General features: G+C 37.7%; 1 protein-coding gene across 1 annotated transcript in view; it reads right to left on the bottom strand.

The window, feature by feature from the left end:
• Positions 1–17,119, bottom strand: part of NFATC2 (nuclear factor of activated T cells 2) — a 160,782-nt gene that overhangs the window by 44,910 nt on the left and 98,753 nt on the right. Inside the window, exons 6-8 of the mRNA XM_044663831.1 lie at positions 13,255–13,310; positions 12,344–12,470; positions 10,181–10,879 (exon numbers count right to left, since the gene is read on the bottom strand). Coding sequence (XP_044519766.1) covers positions 10,181–10,879; positions 12,344–12,470; positions 13,255–13,310 — 882 coding nt within the window. The remainder of the gene's footprint in view (positions 1–10,180; positions 10,880–12,343; positions 12,471–13,254; positions 13,311–17,119) is intronic.

Below are 17,119 nucleotides of genomic sequence, written 5' to 3' on the forward strand. Positions count from 1 at the left end.
ATACTGTATATAAATCTGAGATTTTTGTGGAACCTTGGAAGTCTCTCCTGGCACTCTAAAAGCCCCTTATTAAATAGTATGTGGCCTTGCTGTATTGAATAAACAAAACAAAACATGGAATTCTTCATAATCATAATAAAAGTACTAATAATTCTCACTTAAAAGTTGCAAAACACTTTTTTTAACAACCCTGTGCTAATATAGCAATTTATTTCTATAGCACTTCTATAGCACCATTTACAAAAGACTTCATTTCCAGTATCCCTGGAAGGTACATGGTATGTATACTATTAATCCAAATTTAAAGATGAGGAAAATGATGTACAAAGGAGCAGAATGACTTGTTCATAATCATATGACCATGGAGCTTGCCTTGGAACCCAAGTTATCTGATTTTAAGTCCCGTATTTTTTCTACCAGACTCGAGAGGCAGAGTAGTCTAATGGAAAGAGAACCGGACTTAGAAACAAGATTCTTTACTTTGATTTCTGATTCTATCACTTAGTAACTATGTGACTTTGGGAAGAGTCATTTTTACCTCTCTGGGGCTCAGTTTTCCCATCAATGAAATGGAGCTATGAATACTTGTACTACCTATCTCATGGGAACTGGGACTACCATGATTTGTGTGGAAATGAGAGTTGTGATCATGAATATTATTTATAGCATGACGCTTCTGAGGATCAATGAAGCTCCCAAAATTTGGGATCCCCAAAGTCTTTCAAGGACTTCCTGCTCCATCTAGAAGTTACCTTCTCTCCCCTCACCTCTCTTGCCCTGCTTCATCTCCCATTTGAGCTTCAACCTTAAGAGAGCCCTGATTGAGTGGCCTCATGGGACAGCTGTGGCAGCCTTGGCCCACAGGCTCCTCTAGGCAGATGGCAAACTCTCTGTGGACTTCGCATGACTTTCTGAACAGGAAGTGCTTTGTAACAAACTTGCCCATGGGCACTGTACTGACCCAATTAAAGATTCCTGACTTGGTGAACAAAGAGGTGCCAGTGAAATGATGCTTTTTAATAACTGCATTCATTTCCCTCTTTCCTCCACTCAAGTGTGATCCTCTGGGTATTTTGTCCATTTATGAGACATCAGGATATTCATCTATTGGAAGCCCTGTCTATTGAATTTTTGTGATTGGACCATTTTGATAGACGCCAACTACCATGATAACGAAGATTGTGTGCAATTAGTTGGTGCTTCACCAGGGGAGCATACCCCACCTGACAAACAGTAATTATGTCTCAGAACAGTCCTCTGAGCCAGGCACTGCAGTGCTTCTGCAGAAAAACATCCAGATACCTCAGGGACTCTTAGAAGGGGACATAGAGAAGCCATCACAGAGCTCAGAGCTTGGGATCAAGAAGGCAGGCAAGGGGAGACATGGCAGGGGAGCAAGTATGTGACTTTGGGCTAGTCTCTCTCTTTCTTTTTTAAAAACCTTTACATTCTGTGAGGAATCAATACTAAATAGGGGCTGCTAGGATGCTCAGAGGACCTGGGTTCAAACCTAGCCTAAGAAAGTCACTTGACCCTGACTGCCTAGCTTTTGCCACTCTTCTGTCTTAGAATTAATACTGACAGAAGGTAAAGGTTTTAAAAAGAAAAAGAAAATGGATGTAAAGCAAGAGACAAATCTAAGCTTCTGCTATGACTGTGGAAATGGGTAGAGATTGGTATGAGTGTTGTTTCCTTAATAATATTATAGGGATGTGCTCTCCCTATAATAAAGTACTCAAATGGTAATGTCTCAATTATAAATACACTGCAACTATTTTTCTATCTTTGTATAATGCTTCATAATTTAGGGAGTGTTTTTATTTATATCCTTTCACAGTAACTAGTAGCTAAATGGTACAGTGGATAAAGTGCTATCATGAAGAGTTCCAGAAGATGTGAGTTCAAATCAACTTCAGACACTTACTAGCTGTGTGACCCTGGGTAAGTCATTTAATCATGTTGCCTTAGTTCCTCATCTGTAAAAAGAGCTAGAAAAGGAAACAGCACAGCACTCCAGGATTTTTGCTAAGAACCCTCCAAATGAAGTCACTAAGAGTTGAATACAATTGAAAGGACCCAACAACAGTGACTAAACCAAAGCCACACAACTAATATAAGCTAAGACTCAGACCTTTTGGGGCCCAATCCGGACTCCTTCTATGTTTCTCTACTACCTCTACCTCACTCTTATATCGGATTTAACATGGTTCCTTGCATGTTATCATTAGTCAAATATTAGGAAGTGATCAGTTTATATTAGAAGATGAAGAGACTAGTTTGTCTCTAATGATAAGGGATTTATTTCCTCTTTTTTTTTAGCTGGAATATAGGAATATTACTGATGACCAATTAATCAGTCAGCCTATGAAACCAGTTCCGAATGTTCTTGGCATAGTCCACTTATCAGCCTGCTTTCATAAAACAGTGGCAGAGCTGGAAGGTACCTTCAACTCCTCATTTTACATTTCAGGAAACTGAGGCTCAGGGATTTGCCTATGGTCACGTAACTAGACCAACCTGGAACTGCTCTAATTCTCCTAATTCCTAGGCTAGTGTTTTCCCTCTGTACCACAGCTGCTCCATTTGAAAATACACATTCTCATCAAATTTTATAAAAGAACTACTTTATCAGGTCTATGGAGGTAGGAACTTCCACCTTTTTGAGTCTTGTGCCTCATATATAACCATCGTCAAATCAAAAGTGATAGAAGGTCAGGGCTGGAAAAGTCCTCAGAAACTAGACTCTAAGAACTCAGAGAAAGTTTAGAGATCACCTAGCCCAACCTTCATCTTTTCAGTAGCCTATAGCCAAATTATTATTTAAAAAAAAAAAAGGCAAGCCAGTATCCAGGGAATTTGGCAGAAAATATTTTAGTAGATCTAACAAGAAGACATCAACTTCCCTCACCTTTAGGGATCTCAAAGAAGCAAAGCTGTAACACACTTTTGTCCCATTTCCTACCTACACAATAATGCAGCAGGGCCTTCTCCAACAAGTACTTCATGCAGAGAAGTAGCATAGACTTGTGTGATCCCAGGCAGCTCTCTAAGACTCCTTAAAATTACAAGACTGTTGCCCCTCTTTATTAGTATGAGGAATTTCCTATATACCCATGAAATCACTAGTTCAAATGACCTCCCTTCACAAACAAAATACAAAACAACTTCTGTGCGCCTTCCTTATGGGGTTATTGTGAAACTCCAATGGGATCATTTATTTGTAACATTTTTAGATATTTTAAAGCACTAGATAATGTTAATTGTTGGCAACGAACCAACCAGCTCTCACAAAACACTAAAGAAGTACCAAGGAGCCATGGTAGGCACTGAGGACAAAAATTCAGTGAATGGCACAATTCCTACTCTCAAGGAGCTTATATTCTAACTGAAAGGGGAGGAGGAGAGGAACCACAAGAAGAATACATGTAGATAAATATATATGTATAAGTAAGTATATGTGGAATAAATATAAAGAGAATTTATATAAATAGGAGGTCATTTGGGAGGGGCAGCATTAGTTTTGGGGTAAATCAGGATTTTATTGATATGTTACAAATGCAAAGTCAGGGGCAGGTCTTTAAAAGTTCTTTCAGAGTTTCATACACAGTAATCATTTCTCTTTTCCTTTGTATACTGAAATTCTCCTATTTCTTATTGTTTAAATTCATAAAAAGACCTTTTTTAAAAAAAAGAAAGATTACCCAAAAACAATTCCCATGAACAATATTCTCCCGTTCATCCTATGATAGTATCTGAACAACTACTTCAAATAATAATGATGAGGCCGGGGAGAGAAAAATCAGACCATTCTGGGGGTCAGCAGAATCCTTTTGACGATAGCCTTCTTTGCTGATTTCTGATATATTTTAAGGAAAATCTGACCTGTTAACTGTTAACTAATTCATTTGCATGGAGCACACCAAGGATCTCTGTTCAGAGACCCATAGTACCTCACTCTCCAGATCTTTTTTTCCCCTAAAACCCTTACCTTCCACCTTAGAATCAATACTGTGTATTGGTTCCAAGGCAGAAGAGCAGTAAGGTCAGGCAATAGGGGTTAAGTGACTTGCCCAAGATCACACAGCTAGGAAGTATCTGAGATCAGATTTGAACCTAGGACCTCCTTGTCTCTAGGCCTGGCTCTCAATCCTCTGGGCTACCCATATTCCCCCTCTCCAGATCTTTACTTCCTGGTTTTACAAAATGAAATGGGCTCCATTGCACCAGATTAGGGGATCATAGGGCAGCTAGATAGCACAGTAAAGAGAACACCAGACCTGGAGCCAGAAAGATTCCTCTTCTTAAGTTCAAATCTGGTCTCAGACACTATGTGACCCTGAGAAAGTCACTTCACCCTGTTTGCCTCTGTTTGCTAATCTGGAAAATGAGCTAGAAAAGGAAATAGCAAACCACTCCAGTATTTCTGCCAAGAAAACCCCAAATGGGATCACCAAGAGCCAGATGTGTCTGAAAAATGACTAAACAACAACAACAAATGTTCACAGAGTTGTAGAACTGAAACTGGAAGTAATTTTGAGGTGGTCATCTAATTTCACAAATGAGAAAACTAAGACACAAAGAAATCAAGAGATCTGCCTGAAGTAATACTATTTTTAAATGGTAAGGCAGGATTGCAACCCAGATCATCTGAGGGCTCAATTTTCCCACTTTGGAGGGTGTAGGCAGGAGTCAAAGGCTCAGGTCAGAATTGATGCTGCTTACTTGGTAACTAACAGAATGAACAATTGGAACCAAAAATAGTTTTGTTTTAAAAATTATTAGCTTTTTCAAGAGAATATCTCTATTTTCAGGAAGGTCTCCAAAGAGATCACTATACTAGCAGTTAATCAGGGAACACAGGCTAAAGATCTTACAGTGGTTTGTGTCTTCATTATCAATAGAGAAATTCTGATTTGAAAGCAATGCATAGAAAAGAGATTGCTTCAGCCACTCCATGAGGCAGCATCATGTAGAAGTACTGGACTGAAAGTCAGAGGACCTGAATTCCTAACCCAGTTCTATTTACTCATTTTTTTCATCTATAAATTGGAGGGGGGAGGTGAATTAGATGATTTCCAAGATCCTTTCCAGCTCTAAATTCTATGATCTAATCATCTGAAAAATAATAGGGTTGAACTAGATGTTCAACTAAGAACTAGAACTATGTAAGTAAGGTTCCAATCAATTCTAAATCCTATTATCCATATTGGTGAAAATCAAGATTAGAAATAAATGAGCAAATCATAGACCTTTGAAGATCATGGGATAAAAGTGAATTTTAGAAATGCAAAAAAACTTAGAAATCATCTAGTCCCACCTACCTCCCCATGTTATATGGAAACTGAGGTCCCAGGAGGTTCACTGCCCAAGATCACATAGTAGTCAGTGACAGAGCAGGTATTCAAACTCAGGTCATCTGAGTCCATATCTTAAAGTTTTTCCCCACACCATGCTGCCTAATTGGGATATCAGCTAGGGGACTATATTCAAGTAGTGAAGAGAGGAAAACAGGTATTTGTGGCACAGATGAAGAAACTGATTCTCTTCAATAACACTACAATCCACCCTAGCTTGATAACTACTTCTGGGAATTCCTCACATGACCCAGGTGGAGTCAAAGTTGTTGGAAGAAAAAGGATATAAGATAAGAGGAGAAAGAAAACAGGTGGACACAAGCATAAAAAACCATGTAACTCCTGTTCTTAGGAAGGCTCATTTACTTAGCAAAAGGATTATTTTTTGTCCTATGCAAAATTAAAACTGTGCTTATAAGAGAATTGGAATTTTTGTTATGTCAGAATTTCTATTTGTACCAACTCAGGTGATCCATATGAAATCCTAGCAATTGGAAGAATCCAGAAAACATGAAGACTGAGAGGATAGTGTTGAAGAAGCTATTGTAGTGGGACAAGACACCAAGACAAGGAAAAAGGTGACCTTGCAGTGAATGTATAAAGGAAGAAGTAAGTTCAGTAAAATAAAGAGAAAGATGCAAAGAGGACAAGAAACACTGAAAATGCTCATTAGCACACATTGTAGAACTTTGAAGCTTGTAGGATCCTTGGAGATTATCTAGGCCTATCCTTATTTTGAAGATGATTAATTATAATGATGATAAATCATATTTCATTGTTCATTGCCATTTTAAAATTATAGTAATCCTGTGAGGCAGGTTGTGGTGATTTTAGAGATAAGAAAATTGAGACACAATGAGGTCAAATGTCTTGCTCAAGAATTACAAAGCCAGTAAGTGGCAGAGCCCAAATTTTAACTGGAAGGAAAAGGAAGCAGATAAAGAAGAAGAGAGGAAGGGAGGAAGGGAGGGAGTGAATGGAGGGAAGAGAGAAAAGGATTTCCAAAGGATCATTCAACTCCAAGTTCACAGAACACTTGCTGAATATTCCTGGGCCAGCAGGTCAGTTCACATTTCTCTTCCTCCCCAGTTTCCTCCTCTATAGAAGGAGGATTGCATTCTTTGCACTTACTTCCTCACATAGTCATAATAAGAATCCAATGAGATAGTAGCATATGCTAAGAGCTTTATAAAACTTCAAGTGCTATATGAAAGTGAGCTATCATGATTCAGATTTTTACAAAAGAGCAGGTGAATCTTCTTCACCAAAAACTTTTGTTTTCACATGGGAATTATTTTCCCCAGACACACATGGGGAACAAGCTGAATTTTTAAAAAATACTTAGTATGAACCTGGCTATAAAAATACTAAGTAATATAAATGAAAAGTATATAAACACTGAATTTTTACCACTGCTGTATAAACATGAGGATTATGCAAAAGGAAGAGAGTGTGTGAATGGGCTTTCCCAAAGGCAAAATCTCTACTGAATTATGTCAAATGAAAGCAACCCATTTCTGAATTTAAAAAAAATTACAGAAATAATCCTAAAGATCTGAAGTTTTCTCTCACTTCTCCCAGAAAGGAATTAGAAAAATCCCAATCATGATTTCAACTCTCATGCACAAAAATGAAATAAAAATGAATGTCAAAAAAGAAATTGAACCCACATTAGGCAATGCCAGCCATGCAGATTGTGAACATTTTCCATGGATGTGTAGGATGGAATGCATCTGTTACGATTATCTTAATATCCCACAGACTTAGAGCCAAATTTTCACCCACATCTTCACAGGTGCAAAAGCTGTGGGTGCATTTTTTGGCCCAGGATTTGGAATAACATGCCCACACTTGTCCCTCTCCAAGAGGACTGGCCTTCCATGCTATCTTCAACCCACAACCAGCAGCAGAATAGTTGGTTTTTACTGGAGTCATTGGCTAGAAGTTGCTTTCCAATCCTTTATCCATCTGGCTCAAGTCTGTACTATTCTAGGCAAAGCCAAAACTCAAGGAAGACTGTTGGCAACTTGCTTTAGGGATCTCAAAGGATTTAGATTTAGAACTAGAAGGAACGTTAGAGATTATCTCATCTAATTCTTTCATTTTATAGAGAAGCAAACTGAGAGCCAAGGAGATAAAATAATTTTCCCAAAGTCACCAAAGAAACAGTAGCATGGGAATTCAAACCTGGTTCCTCTAGTTCCAAATCCAGTGTTATTCCTACTCTATCATGTTTTCCTTTAAGTTAACAACATTTGACTTTTTATACTATTGCTTTCTAACCAAGCACTTAAAATTTTTTAAATATTTTTCCATGTTTACATATTTTATTTTCTTTCCTTCCCTTCCCCGCTCCTGGATCCAATAAGTATTTCCACAAATGTTAGCACTTACACCTATTTAGCACTTTTTTTAAATTAAGAAAAATTCATGATCTGTACAGTTAATCAAGTCTTCTCCACCCCCACCCCTCAATCCCAAACCCTGAAAGATGCCTTTAGTTATTTAACTCTAAGAAGGCCTCGATACTTGCTGAGTAGGTTGATAGCATCTGGAAATGAGATGGAATGGACCTTAGAGATCATATTATTCAACTCCATCATTCAAGTGACTTACATATTTAGCTGCTGTGATAAAAATGAATCATTTGGGAAAAGGGACTGGGCACTGCCAAGGTAACTGTTTTAAAATGAGATGAAAAGGTGGAATTAGCCAATTCATCTCTTACTCTAAAGTCAAGTTCAATCCTTGAGGTAGTAGCTCTGGGGGTGGGGGGTGGGGAATATCCTGCCAGTTATTAATTTATTTCACAAAACAAAAACAATGGAAGGGAGTTCATAAATAATATAATCCAACCCTTCTTTGAGCAAGAACCTTCTCTATACATCTTCAATAACTATTCATCAAATGTAACTTTAAAACCTCTCTAGTGACAGAGAACTCACTGCCTTCCTGAGGAAGTTGTTTCAACTTTTAGACAGCTCAAAATTAGGTAAGTTTTCCTGAAATTAAGCCAAAATTTGCCTCTTTACATCTTCTGTCCACTGTTTTTGATTCTATCCTTTAGGACTAAGCCAACAAAGTATACTCTTTCTTCCCTATGACAGTCTCTGAAACACTTGAAGAGAACTCTCATATCTCCTGCCTACTAGGTAGATTTATAAATTATGTCATTCAGGACACAAAAATCCCTAGACATTTGAAGAGAAATATTTATTATTACTTCAATGATAAACATCATTTATCAAGTTCTAAGGGAAATGAAGTATGCTTCATAATTGAATTTTCTGGAAAATTGAAACTTCAGAAAGTAATATATATATATGTATATACATATATATATATATATACTTTCCTCTATGATTCATGATCATTATGGCTTCTGAATGCTACACCATTCTTTACAACAGTGATGCCCTCAGGGGCAATTAAGGGTTATAGAATCGATTGATCTTGCATTAAATAATCCCAGACTACAAAAATTTTTTTTAGTTATCATGTCTATTTTGTATAAGTGTTCTGTCTCTGCCTTGCTATTAGCTGTCACTTCTTGTGATTATAGTGTACCAGCTTATAGAAGGTATCTTTCTCCCCACCTAATATGCTGTTAGCTGATAATCAAACTTATAAGAACTATAAAGAACTTATAAGAATGAAAAGATCCAAGTAAATAAGCTGTGAATGAGAGTCTGAAATGCTTTTCTACAAATAAAGTACATGATTTGGGGGCACGAGCATTATATCCTCCATCTGCCTTCTGAAGAGTTTTTTGCTACCTTTCTGGTTCTCAGGTGTGTTCCATATAATTAAATAGTAAGAATAATTAATGGCTGATAATGGCAGAGATTTCCTTTCCCAAAATATATTTTCCAGTAAGTAATAAATTATGCCATGTCCTGTTCCCCCTCCCCTTCTCTTTTCATTTCTGGGCCCCCTTGTCCTTCATTAAGTAGAAACAAACTTTGGATCATTTCCAATTTCTATCCATGTCCCCTGGTCATAGTCATAGGGCAAAGAGTGACATAGCTGTTTCTTTACAAAAATAACCCATTGGCTACTTTGCTAATGAGCCAAGCCACCTACAAATAAGAGGGGAGGATTCAAATCAAGCTCCCCTACAGCCTTTCATTGGGCCCAACAACCACATCTATTGGATTCCCAACAAAGGAAATCCATTGTTTCTAACTCATCAATGTACTACTGTTCAGCCAGGACATCTGCAAAGTTTGGCCTGCAGCACAACCCTCCCTCCCCTCCCCCTACACACACACACACACACACACACACACACACACACACACACACACAACTCAATGTCCTGATCTATATAAAATGTTCAATGAGCTTTTTTTCTTATTTTTCTGCCCCCAAGCTATCTAAGAGAGTGTTATAAAATGTTTTTTTCTCTTACAAGAATAGTAGGGAGCTGGAAAGCCTTCTCTCTTCACTTTCAACCTCACCTTGGCAAATGGAGAGAAAATGCTAAAGATTTAAACCAACCCTGTTCCAAATCACTGGGGTGGGTGGATGGAAGGAGAAATGTCACTATTAAGAGTTAAGGGGTTGTTTTTGTTTTTTGTTTTGTTTTTTTTTGAGCTTACAAGTCCAGTGGCTGCCCAGCAAATACATTACTGATAAAGTGATTTTTACAAATGTATATGCACATAGAATCAATAAATTGTAGGGCAGGAAGAGGACTCAGAGATCATCCAACTTATAGCCCAGAGGAGGATGGGGACTTATCCAAATGGATACTCTTTCTTGCTCTTTTTTCTAGGGGAATATCGAAGTTTCTGTGCAGGCAACGATAAAAACAAGCATCTTACCATCATCCAAATAGGCCTGGTCCAGGTTCTGTTCCTGCTTAATAGTCACTCCTGCTGGTAATACTTCCTTTTGGTCATTAACTGGTGGTCCATTTTTAGCGGCTCGTTGACTTGAAGCATTCTGTTGTTGAATTACTGTAGGATAGGAGCTTGGACTTATCCTCTGTGCTTGGCTGACTTGGCTTGGATTGGGTCGGGCTGCAGAGCTGGATGTAAAATTTTCACAGCACATGATGTGTTGGAATTCTTGGTGGGTTCCACATCTCACCTGCTGATTAGTCGGAGAATAGTGAATCACTGGAGAAGACTGCTGATTGGTTGGGGAGTGGTGGAGCAGAGCTGAATTCTGCCCTGGAGAGCCAGCATGCATTAGCACTGACCGGTGAGCATCTGAAATGGAGATGGGTGAGGCCATCAAAGTAGGCTGCTGGTAGCCCAAGAGACTGGGACTCAAGCTCTTGCTCCTCTGGTATATTACAGCTGTTGAATTCTGTGGTTGGTACCGAGAGTCGGGAGAAGATAAACCTGAGCGGAATTGTTGGCACGATGCCATAGTGGCCACAAGACAAGAAGGGGTCTCAGTGGCCATTGTGTGCTGTGAATAGTAAGGCTGTGTTACTGTTCCCAAAGGACTGTGCACTGTATTGCAGATTAAGGCAGGATCATATTCATCAATGGGCTCTGTTTTGATGGATGGAACTAGAATAAAGCATGTACAGTACATTATTCTTAATGAGCAGCTGAAAGACAATGGAAGATTTTCCTTGCCCTAACAAGAGATCTAGAATAATGCACTCCTCTTCCATTTCGTACCTTTCACCAGGTTAAATAAATCAATGAGTGGAGTGCAAACAGTCTCTTTAAGAAACAGATGTTAAAAATCAAGTACATGCTGAAGACTCAGGTAAGCCAAAAACTAAAACAAACTTTGAAGAACTGAATCCATTTAAAAAATAATAATAATAAGCTGCCTTAAAAAAAATGTTCAAAACTGACAATTCCATTCCTTTGCCCACTGTTATACTGGGCTTTGGCCCTGGTCATGATCAGACATTCCAAGGCCAACGACTATGTTGGAGGACATTTTCACCACAAATTTTATGTAATGAAAGTGCTATAAAATGTAATTGAAAAACCGTCCTTTCTGCTTGTGGAGGACAGGATTCAAAATGAGGCTTTCACACAACTCTATGTTGTAGTTAAGTTTCAGTGATTTAACCACCAACATTTACAGTTTATTACATCAGCTCTAATGCCTCCAATGTTCTGGAGCAGACACATTTTAATAAGAGCTGGATCGGCTACATTAGGCAGTAAGAGAGCCAGTGCAAACCCACAACCATCACTTAAAGAAAACCAAATTGGAGGGGAGAGAAGCCAGAGACAGCTCCAAGACTTTCTTTCTTACTTTCAGGAGCCTATAAGCTCCTGTGTTTGGCCTAGGACAGGAAATTACACATTTTGATGATATTCTGTCATTATATGTTTCCCATCCTGGGAATGTGGCAAAGTCTGGATAACCTCTTGGGAAGATTGTGACCTACTTTCCCAAGTTAAAAAAAAATTACTCTATGCCTTCTAATATATATTTTGGTCACTAGTAGAACTGGCAGAAGAAGATATATATTGGATAAGTCAATATAAAAAACAATAAGAACAACAAAACTGTATATACACAGACAGACATGAGACTGAAAGGGGACTCAGGGAAAATTAGTTTTTTCTGTTATCTTGGACTTAACATTTTTTCCTTATTGACATGTAAACAGTTTCTAGTTTAAGTCTTATTTGAGACCTAAGTCTTCATTTTGTTCATTTTCTTTTGTTTTTATTTGTTAAAACTACTAGAACACATACATTTTAAATCATTTTTAAATAAAAGGAAATAAACTTTACCCAAGTCAGTACCATAGTAATACACTGGACAGAAATAGCATATTTTGATCTTATACAATCATAACCTATTTCTAGATTGCATACCTCATGAAGTTCTAGTTTGTCTAAGCACACATACTTGTTCCACACAAATACATGATTTTTAGCCATCAGTTCTTTACTAAGTCAGCAATTGTATGAACTCTCTTTCAAAAAGAGGGATGCACAAATCTAGATATTGATATCAGTTTCCTTCTCTTAATGACTGCTCCCAAATGGAAGAATTACCTGGATGGTAAGTAAAATGTTGAGGTTGGCTTCTTTTTCTTTTCCCATTGATGACATAGAAGTTCACCTTCATGGGTGTGCGGATATGCTTGTTTCGATACTCGGGTATTTCAACAAAAAGCATACTCTGAAAGGATGAAGTTGCTATTAATTAAGATGAAGCGCAAGCTAGATTTCCCACCTCAATCCTGCAATCAATTACAGGGAAATCCCCTGTCATTTCATGTTGCAGGGGTCTCTTTCTGACAGGTAGCCTAAGGGATGGATACATTACAAATAGTCAGCAAATCAACAAACATTTATTAACAGCTTACTCTGTGCCAGGAACTTTCCTTAGCCCTGATGATACAAAAAAAGGCAAAAACAATTCCTGCCTTCAAGGAAATCACAATCTAATGGAGGGACACAATATACAAACCAACTGTATATAAGAAAGAAACATACAGTATAGATTGGAGGTGATTTCAGCAAGAAGGTTAAAGACTTTATTGTCTAAAATCTATTCACATAATACAGCCAGTGGAAATGCTTGTCAACTCCAGGAGGGAAGAGGGGAAGGAGACAAAATAAATCATATAACTTTAGAAAATTTATGTGTAAATTTGTTATTGGAATTGTAACAGATTGGGTGAAACTAAGCAAAAATAACAATAAGGATAAAATTTTAAAAATAAAATAAAATAAAATCTATTCACAGGTAATTCAGTTTTTCACTAATAATCTCTAGAACCAATAAGGCATGTTTTATCATTAATCACAAGGTAATGAAAGGAGATATGGGCTTCTAATTAAGAATATCAAATTCTATTAAAATAGATATCACTATTTAAAACCCAGACACTCTGTGCCCTCACTGGTTAGTTTGATGCAAAGTCCCATCATCTAGAAAATATTGTCATTTGCACACTTACAGGCTGGCTCTTATCTTTATCCACTGTGGCTTCCATCTCCCAAATTTGTTGCCCATCTGGAGAAAAAAATAAATATCGACAGGTTTGAAGACATTATTAGAAAGTTAAGATCTAAAAAAGTATCACTGCCCTAAAAGTAGTGTTTTCATGCCATCATTAACAAAAACACCAGCTGTAGAAGTTACTATCTATACTCCAAATAGGATATGATGATTTGGTCTTGGTTTTTTCCACTGTCATAAAACACAGAAAAATCAAATGAATTGCTTTAGATCACAATGTGAAACCAATGCTTTAAATATTTCTTAAATATCAGGGTGGTGTTTGTTTGGGGACATAAGACACATTGGAATGGAACTCGAATGGCTTTTATATTCTGAGTAAAGTACATATAAACAAAAACTCTACAAATAGAATAATGCATTTTGGTGATGTTTGATAGCTTACAATGTGTACTGACATATGTTCTGTCAACTTGACCTTAATAACAAACTCCAAGAAGCAGGGAAAACTATCTGCCTTATAAACAGAAGCTACCTGAGTCTCAGAAAAATGAAGTGATTGTGTAATGGTGGAGGTGAGACTTGAACCCATGTCTCCTGTCTATAAGGCAATGGTGTTCACTCAAGATAATCAGCTTTTTGTCCTCATTCATGAACAATATATAAGGACAAAAAAAGATAATCCATTAGCAAAGAATAGACTTTCCTTCCCTGTACCTCTAATATCCACTGAAAAATGTAACACGGTTTTCCTTTAGTTAGAATTAAGCTGAAACTACAATAGTGAATACAAAGAATCCTTTCTGCCCAATTTCAAGAATCCTACTGAGCCTCCAGAGTCTGTGAGGGTAAGTATAGACCAGCCCTCAAGGTACAGGAAAAAACAAACCATCCCTAGGTGAACAGGAAGTATGAAACAAATGTTAACTATATTCTGCTTTGGGGCCCCATCAGAAACTAAAGCTATTAACATCAGAGCTGCAGAAGACAATACTCTTGTATGTGATAACTGGAGCCTGTAGTAAGGATGCCCTCTCCCTAGCTTGTGTCAAATGCTTATGCTTGAGATAAGTAATTAAAGAGCCATAAAGTAACTTTGAAGGTTTCCTAGTGCCTGAACAGAAAATATCTAGAAGCACTTCCTTTCTCTTCTCTCCTTTTTTCCAAGGTTTATTAAGGCAATATGAAAAGCAATGTGGTAGAGTGAATAGAGAGCAAGCCACAGAGTCAAAAATAAATGAGTTCAAGTCACATTCCTGACACATACTGGCTGTGTGACCTAGATTAAGGCTTTTAGCCTCTCAGTGTCCCTAGGCAATTCTCAGACTGTAAATTACAGAGCAGGTGTCAATCCAAACTGGTAGAAGTTGTTTTCTCACTGGAGAGTTCCCCTATACCAAGAAATCACATGTGTAATCTCATTATAAGAATATGTGAGAAGGTTCTCCATTAAATTTGTTCTCAAATGCTTGATCATGACAACAATGTTATTCTGAATTCTAACCCAACAGAACCAAGCATGGCATGTCCTACTAATTAGGAAAGAATTTCAGGATGGCACCAATGACTGACTGTTGTATAAGACCAATCTAATTTCAAAGAAAGTTAATTATTTTTATTTCTCTCCCAGTTGCTAGTACAACGTTTGGCTTACAGTAGGAACTTGGTAAATATTTGTCGAACAAAAGAATGAATGCTTAAAGAACAAAATGATGGTGGGCATCTAGGTAGCAAGATGGAAGGGGCATCATACAGTTCCCAGCTTTGTGTCCTTGGGCAAGTTACTTTCCAAATTGTCTAAGCCTTTACTGTGCTTCTATCTTAGAATAGATACCGATTCTAAAAACAAATGACAGGGTAATCATCCAAACCTTCCCAACTGACATTAATGCATTGCTGGTGGAGTTGTGAATTGATCCAGCTATTCTGGATGGCAATTTGGAACTATGCCCAAAGGGCTTTAAAAGACTATCTGCCTTTTGATCCAGCCATAACACTGCTTGGTTTATACCCCAAAGAGATAATAAGGAAAAAGACTTGTACAAAAATATTTATAGCCGCATTCTTTGTGGTAGCAAAAAATTGGAAAATAAGGGAATGTCTTTTGATTGGGGAATGGCTGAACAAATTGTGGTATCTGCTGGTGTTGGAATACTATTGTGTTCAAAGGAATAATGAACTGGAGGAATTCCATGTGAACTGGAATGACCTCCAGGAATTGATACAGAGTGAAAGGAGTAGCTCCAGGAGAACATTGTACACAGAGACTGATACACTGTGGTACAATTGAACATAACGGACTTCTCTACTAGCAGCAATGCAAGGATTCAAAGCAATGCTGAGGAACTTATAAGAAGGAAACTAGCCACATTCAGAAGAAGAACTGTGGGAGTAGAAAAACAGAGGAAAAAAACTGCTTGAACACATGGGCTGATGGGGATATTATTGGGGACATAGATGCTAAACGATAACTCTAGTCCAACTATCAATAATATGGGAAAATATTCAAAACAAAAAATTTAAATTAAAAAAAGGAAATAAAAAATAAAGTAAAATATAAAAAACAAACCTTCTCAACTGTCCATTGTCTCTCAATGCCACAGTAGAACCCTTCCCTACAAACATTTGTTTTTGAGTCTATCTGGCATCATGGAACCAATTTACCCAGGGAAGAGTAAGAACACACAGGGATAAGCTATATAGCCCTGGGGAAAATACACTTTAACACAAACTGGAGCCGCTAGTTACTGCAGTGGATAGTGCCAAGCTTGGAGTCAGGAGGTCTTGAGTTCAAATTTGACCTCAGATACTTCCTAGCCATGTGATCCTGGACAAGTCACTTAAACCTATTTATCTTAGTTCCCTCATCTGTAAATAAAATGAGCCAGAGAAGGAAATGGCAAAATGTTCCAGTATCTTTGAAAAGAAAACCCCAAATGGGATCACAAAAAATTGGATACAACCAATTGACTAAACAACAACAAAAAAAGTTACTGGCAGTGATGAGAAATGAGAGTTCATTCTGCTCTAAATCCTACAATGTATTCTCATTTTCTTGTCTCTGATCCCTTTAATGGAAACTGTTGAGAAGCAATGTGGAATAGTGAAGAGAGGGCCAATCTTGAAACTAGGAAGGATATGGATACAAATCTCATCTCTGATACATCCTATTTGTGTCATCATGGCCAAATTACTTAATCTCTCAGTGCCCCCAAGAAACTCTCTAAGACTGTAAATTACAGATAAGTTGCCTATCTGCATCAGTGGAAGGAAGGGGATAGAAGGGAATACACATTTATTAAGCGTCTACTATGTTCCAGGAACTATGTTTGGCATTTTACAAATATTAATTCATTTGATCCTCATAGCAAGTCTGAAAGAGAGGTGTTGTTATTATCTCCATTTTATAATTAAGGAAACTGAGGCAAACAAGTTTAAGTGACTTGCCCAGGGTCTCAAAGGTAATAAATATCTGAGGCTGAACTTGAACTCAGGTATTCCTGACTCCAAGCCCAGTGCTCCATATGCTCTGCCACCTAATTGCCTTTAGAGGGAATGTTCACTCTGGCATTTACCTGCAAAGATGAAATTACAAGCGTGGACCAATATTCCCCTATACATACATGCACACTGTCAATCAACAAAGTTATCAAAACCGAAAACAGAATGAAATCCACTGGCTAAATAAGCATTCAGTGGCCCAGCTATATGACAGAAATGAATTCTCTATTCTTTCTTCTTTGTGGAAAGTCTTAGAAGGATCTTTAAAAAGGTGTATGTGTGTGTGTGTGTGTGTGTGTGTGTGAGAGAGAGAGAGAGAGAGAGAGAGAGAGAGAGAGAGAGAGAGAGAGAGAGAGAGAGAG

Source organism: Gracilinanus agilis, chromosome 2 (assembly GCF_016433145.1).
Source record: "Gracilinanus agilis isolate LMUSP501 chromosome 2, AgileGrace, whole genome shotgun sequence".
In the NCBI taxonomy this organism is placed as follows: Eukaryota; Metazoa; Chordata; class Mammalia; order Didelphimorphia; family Didelphidae; genus Gracilinanus; species Gracilinanus agilis.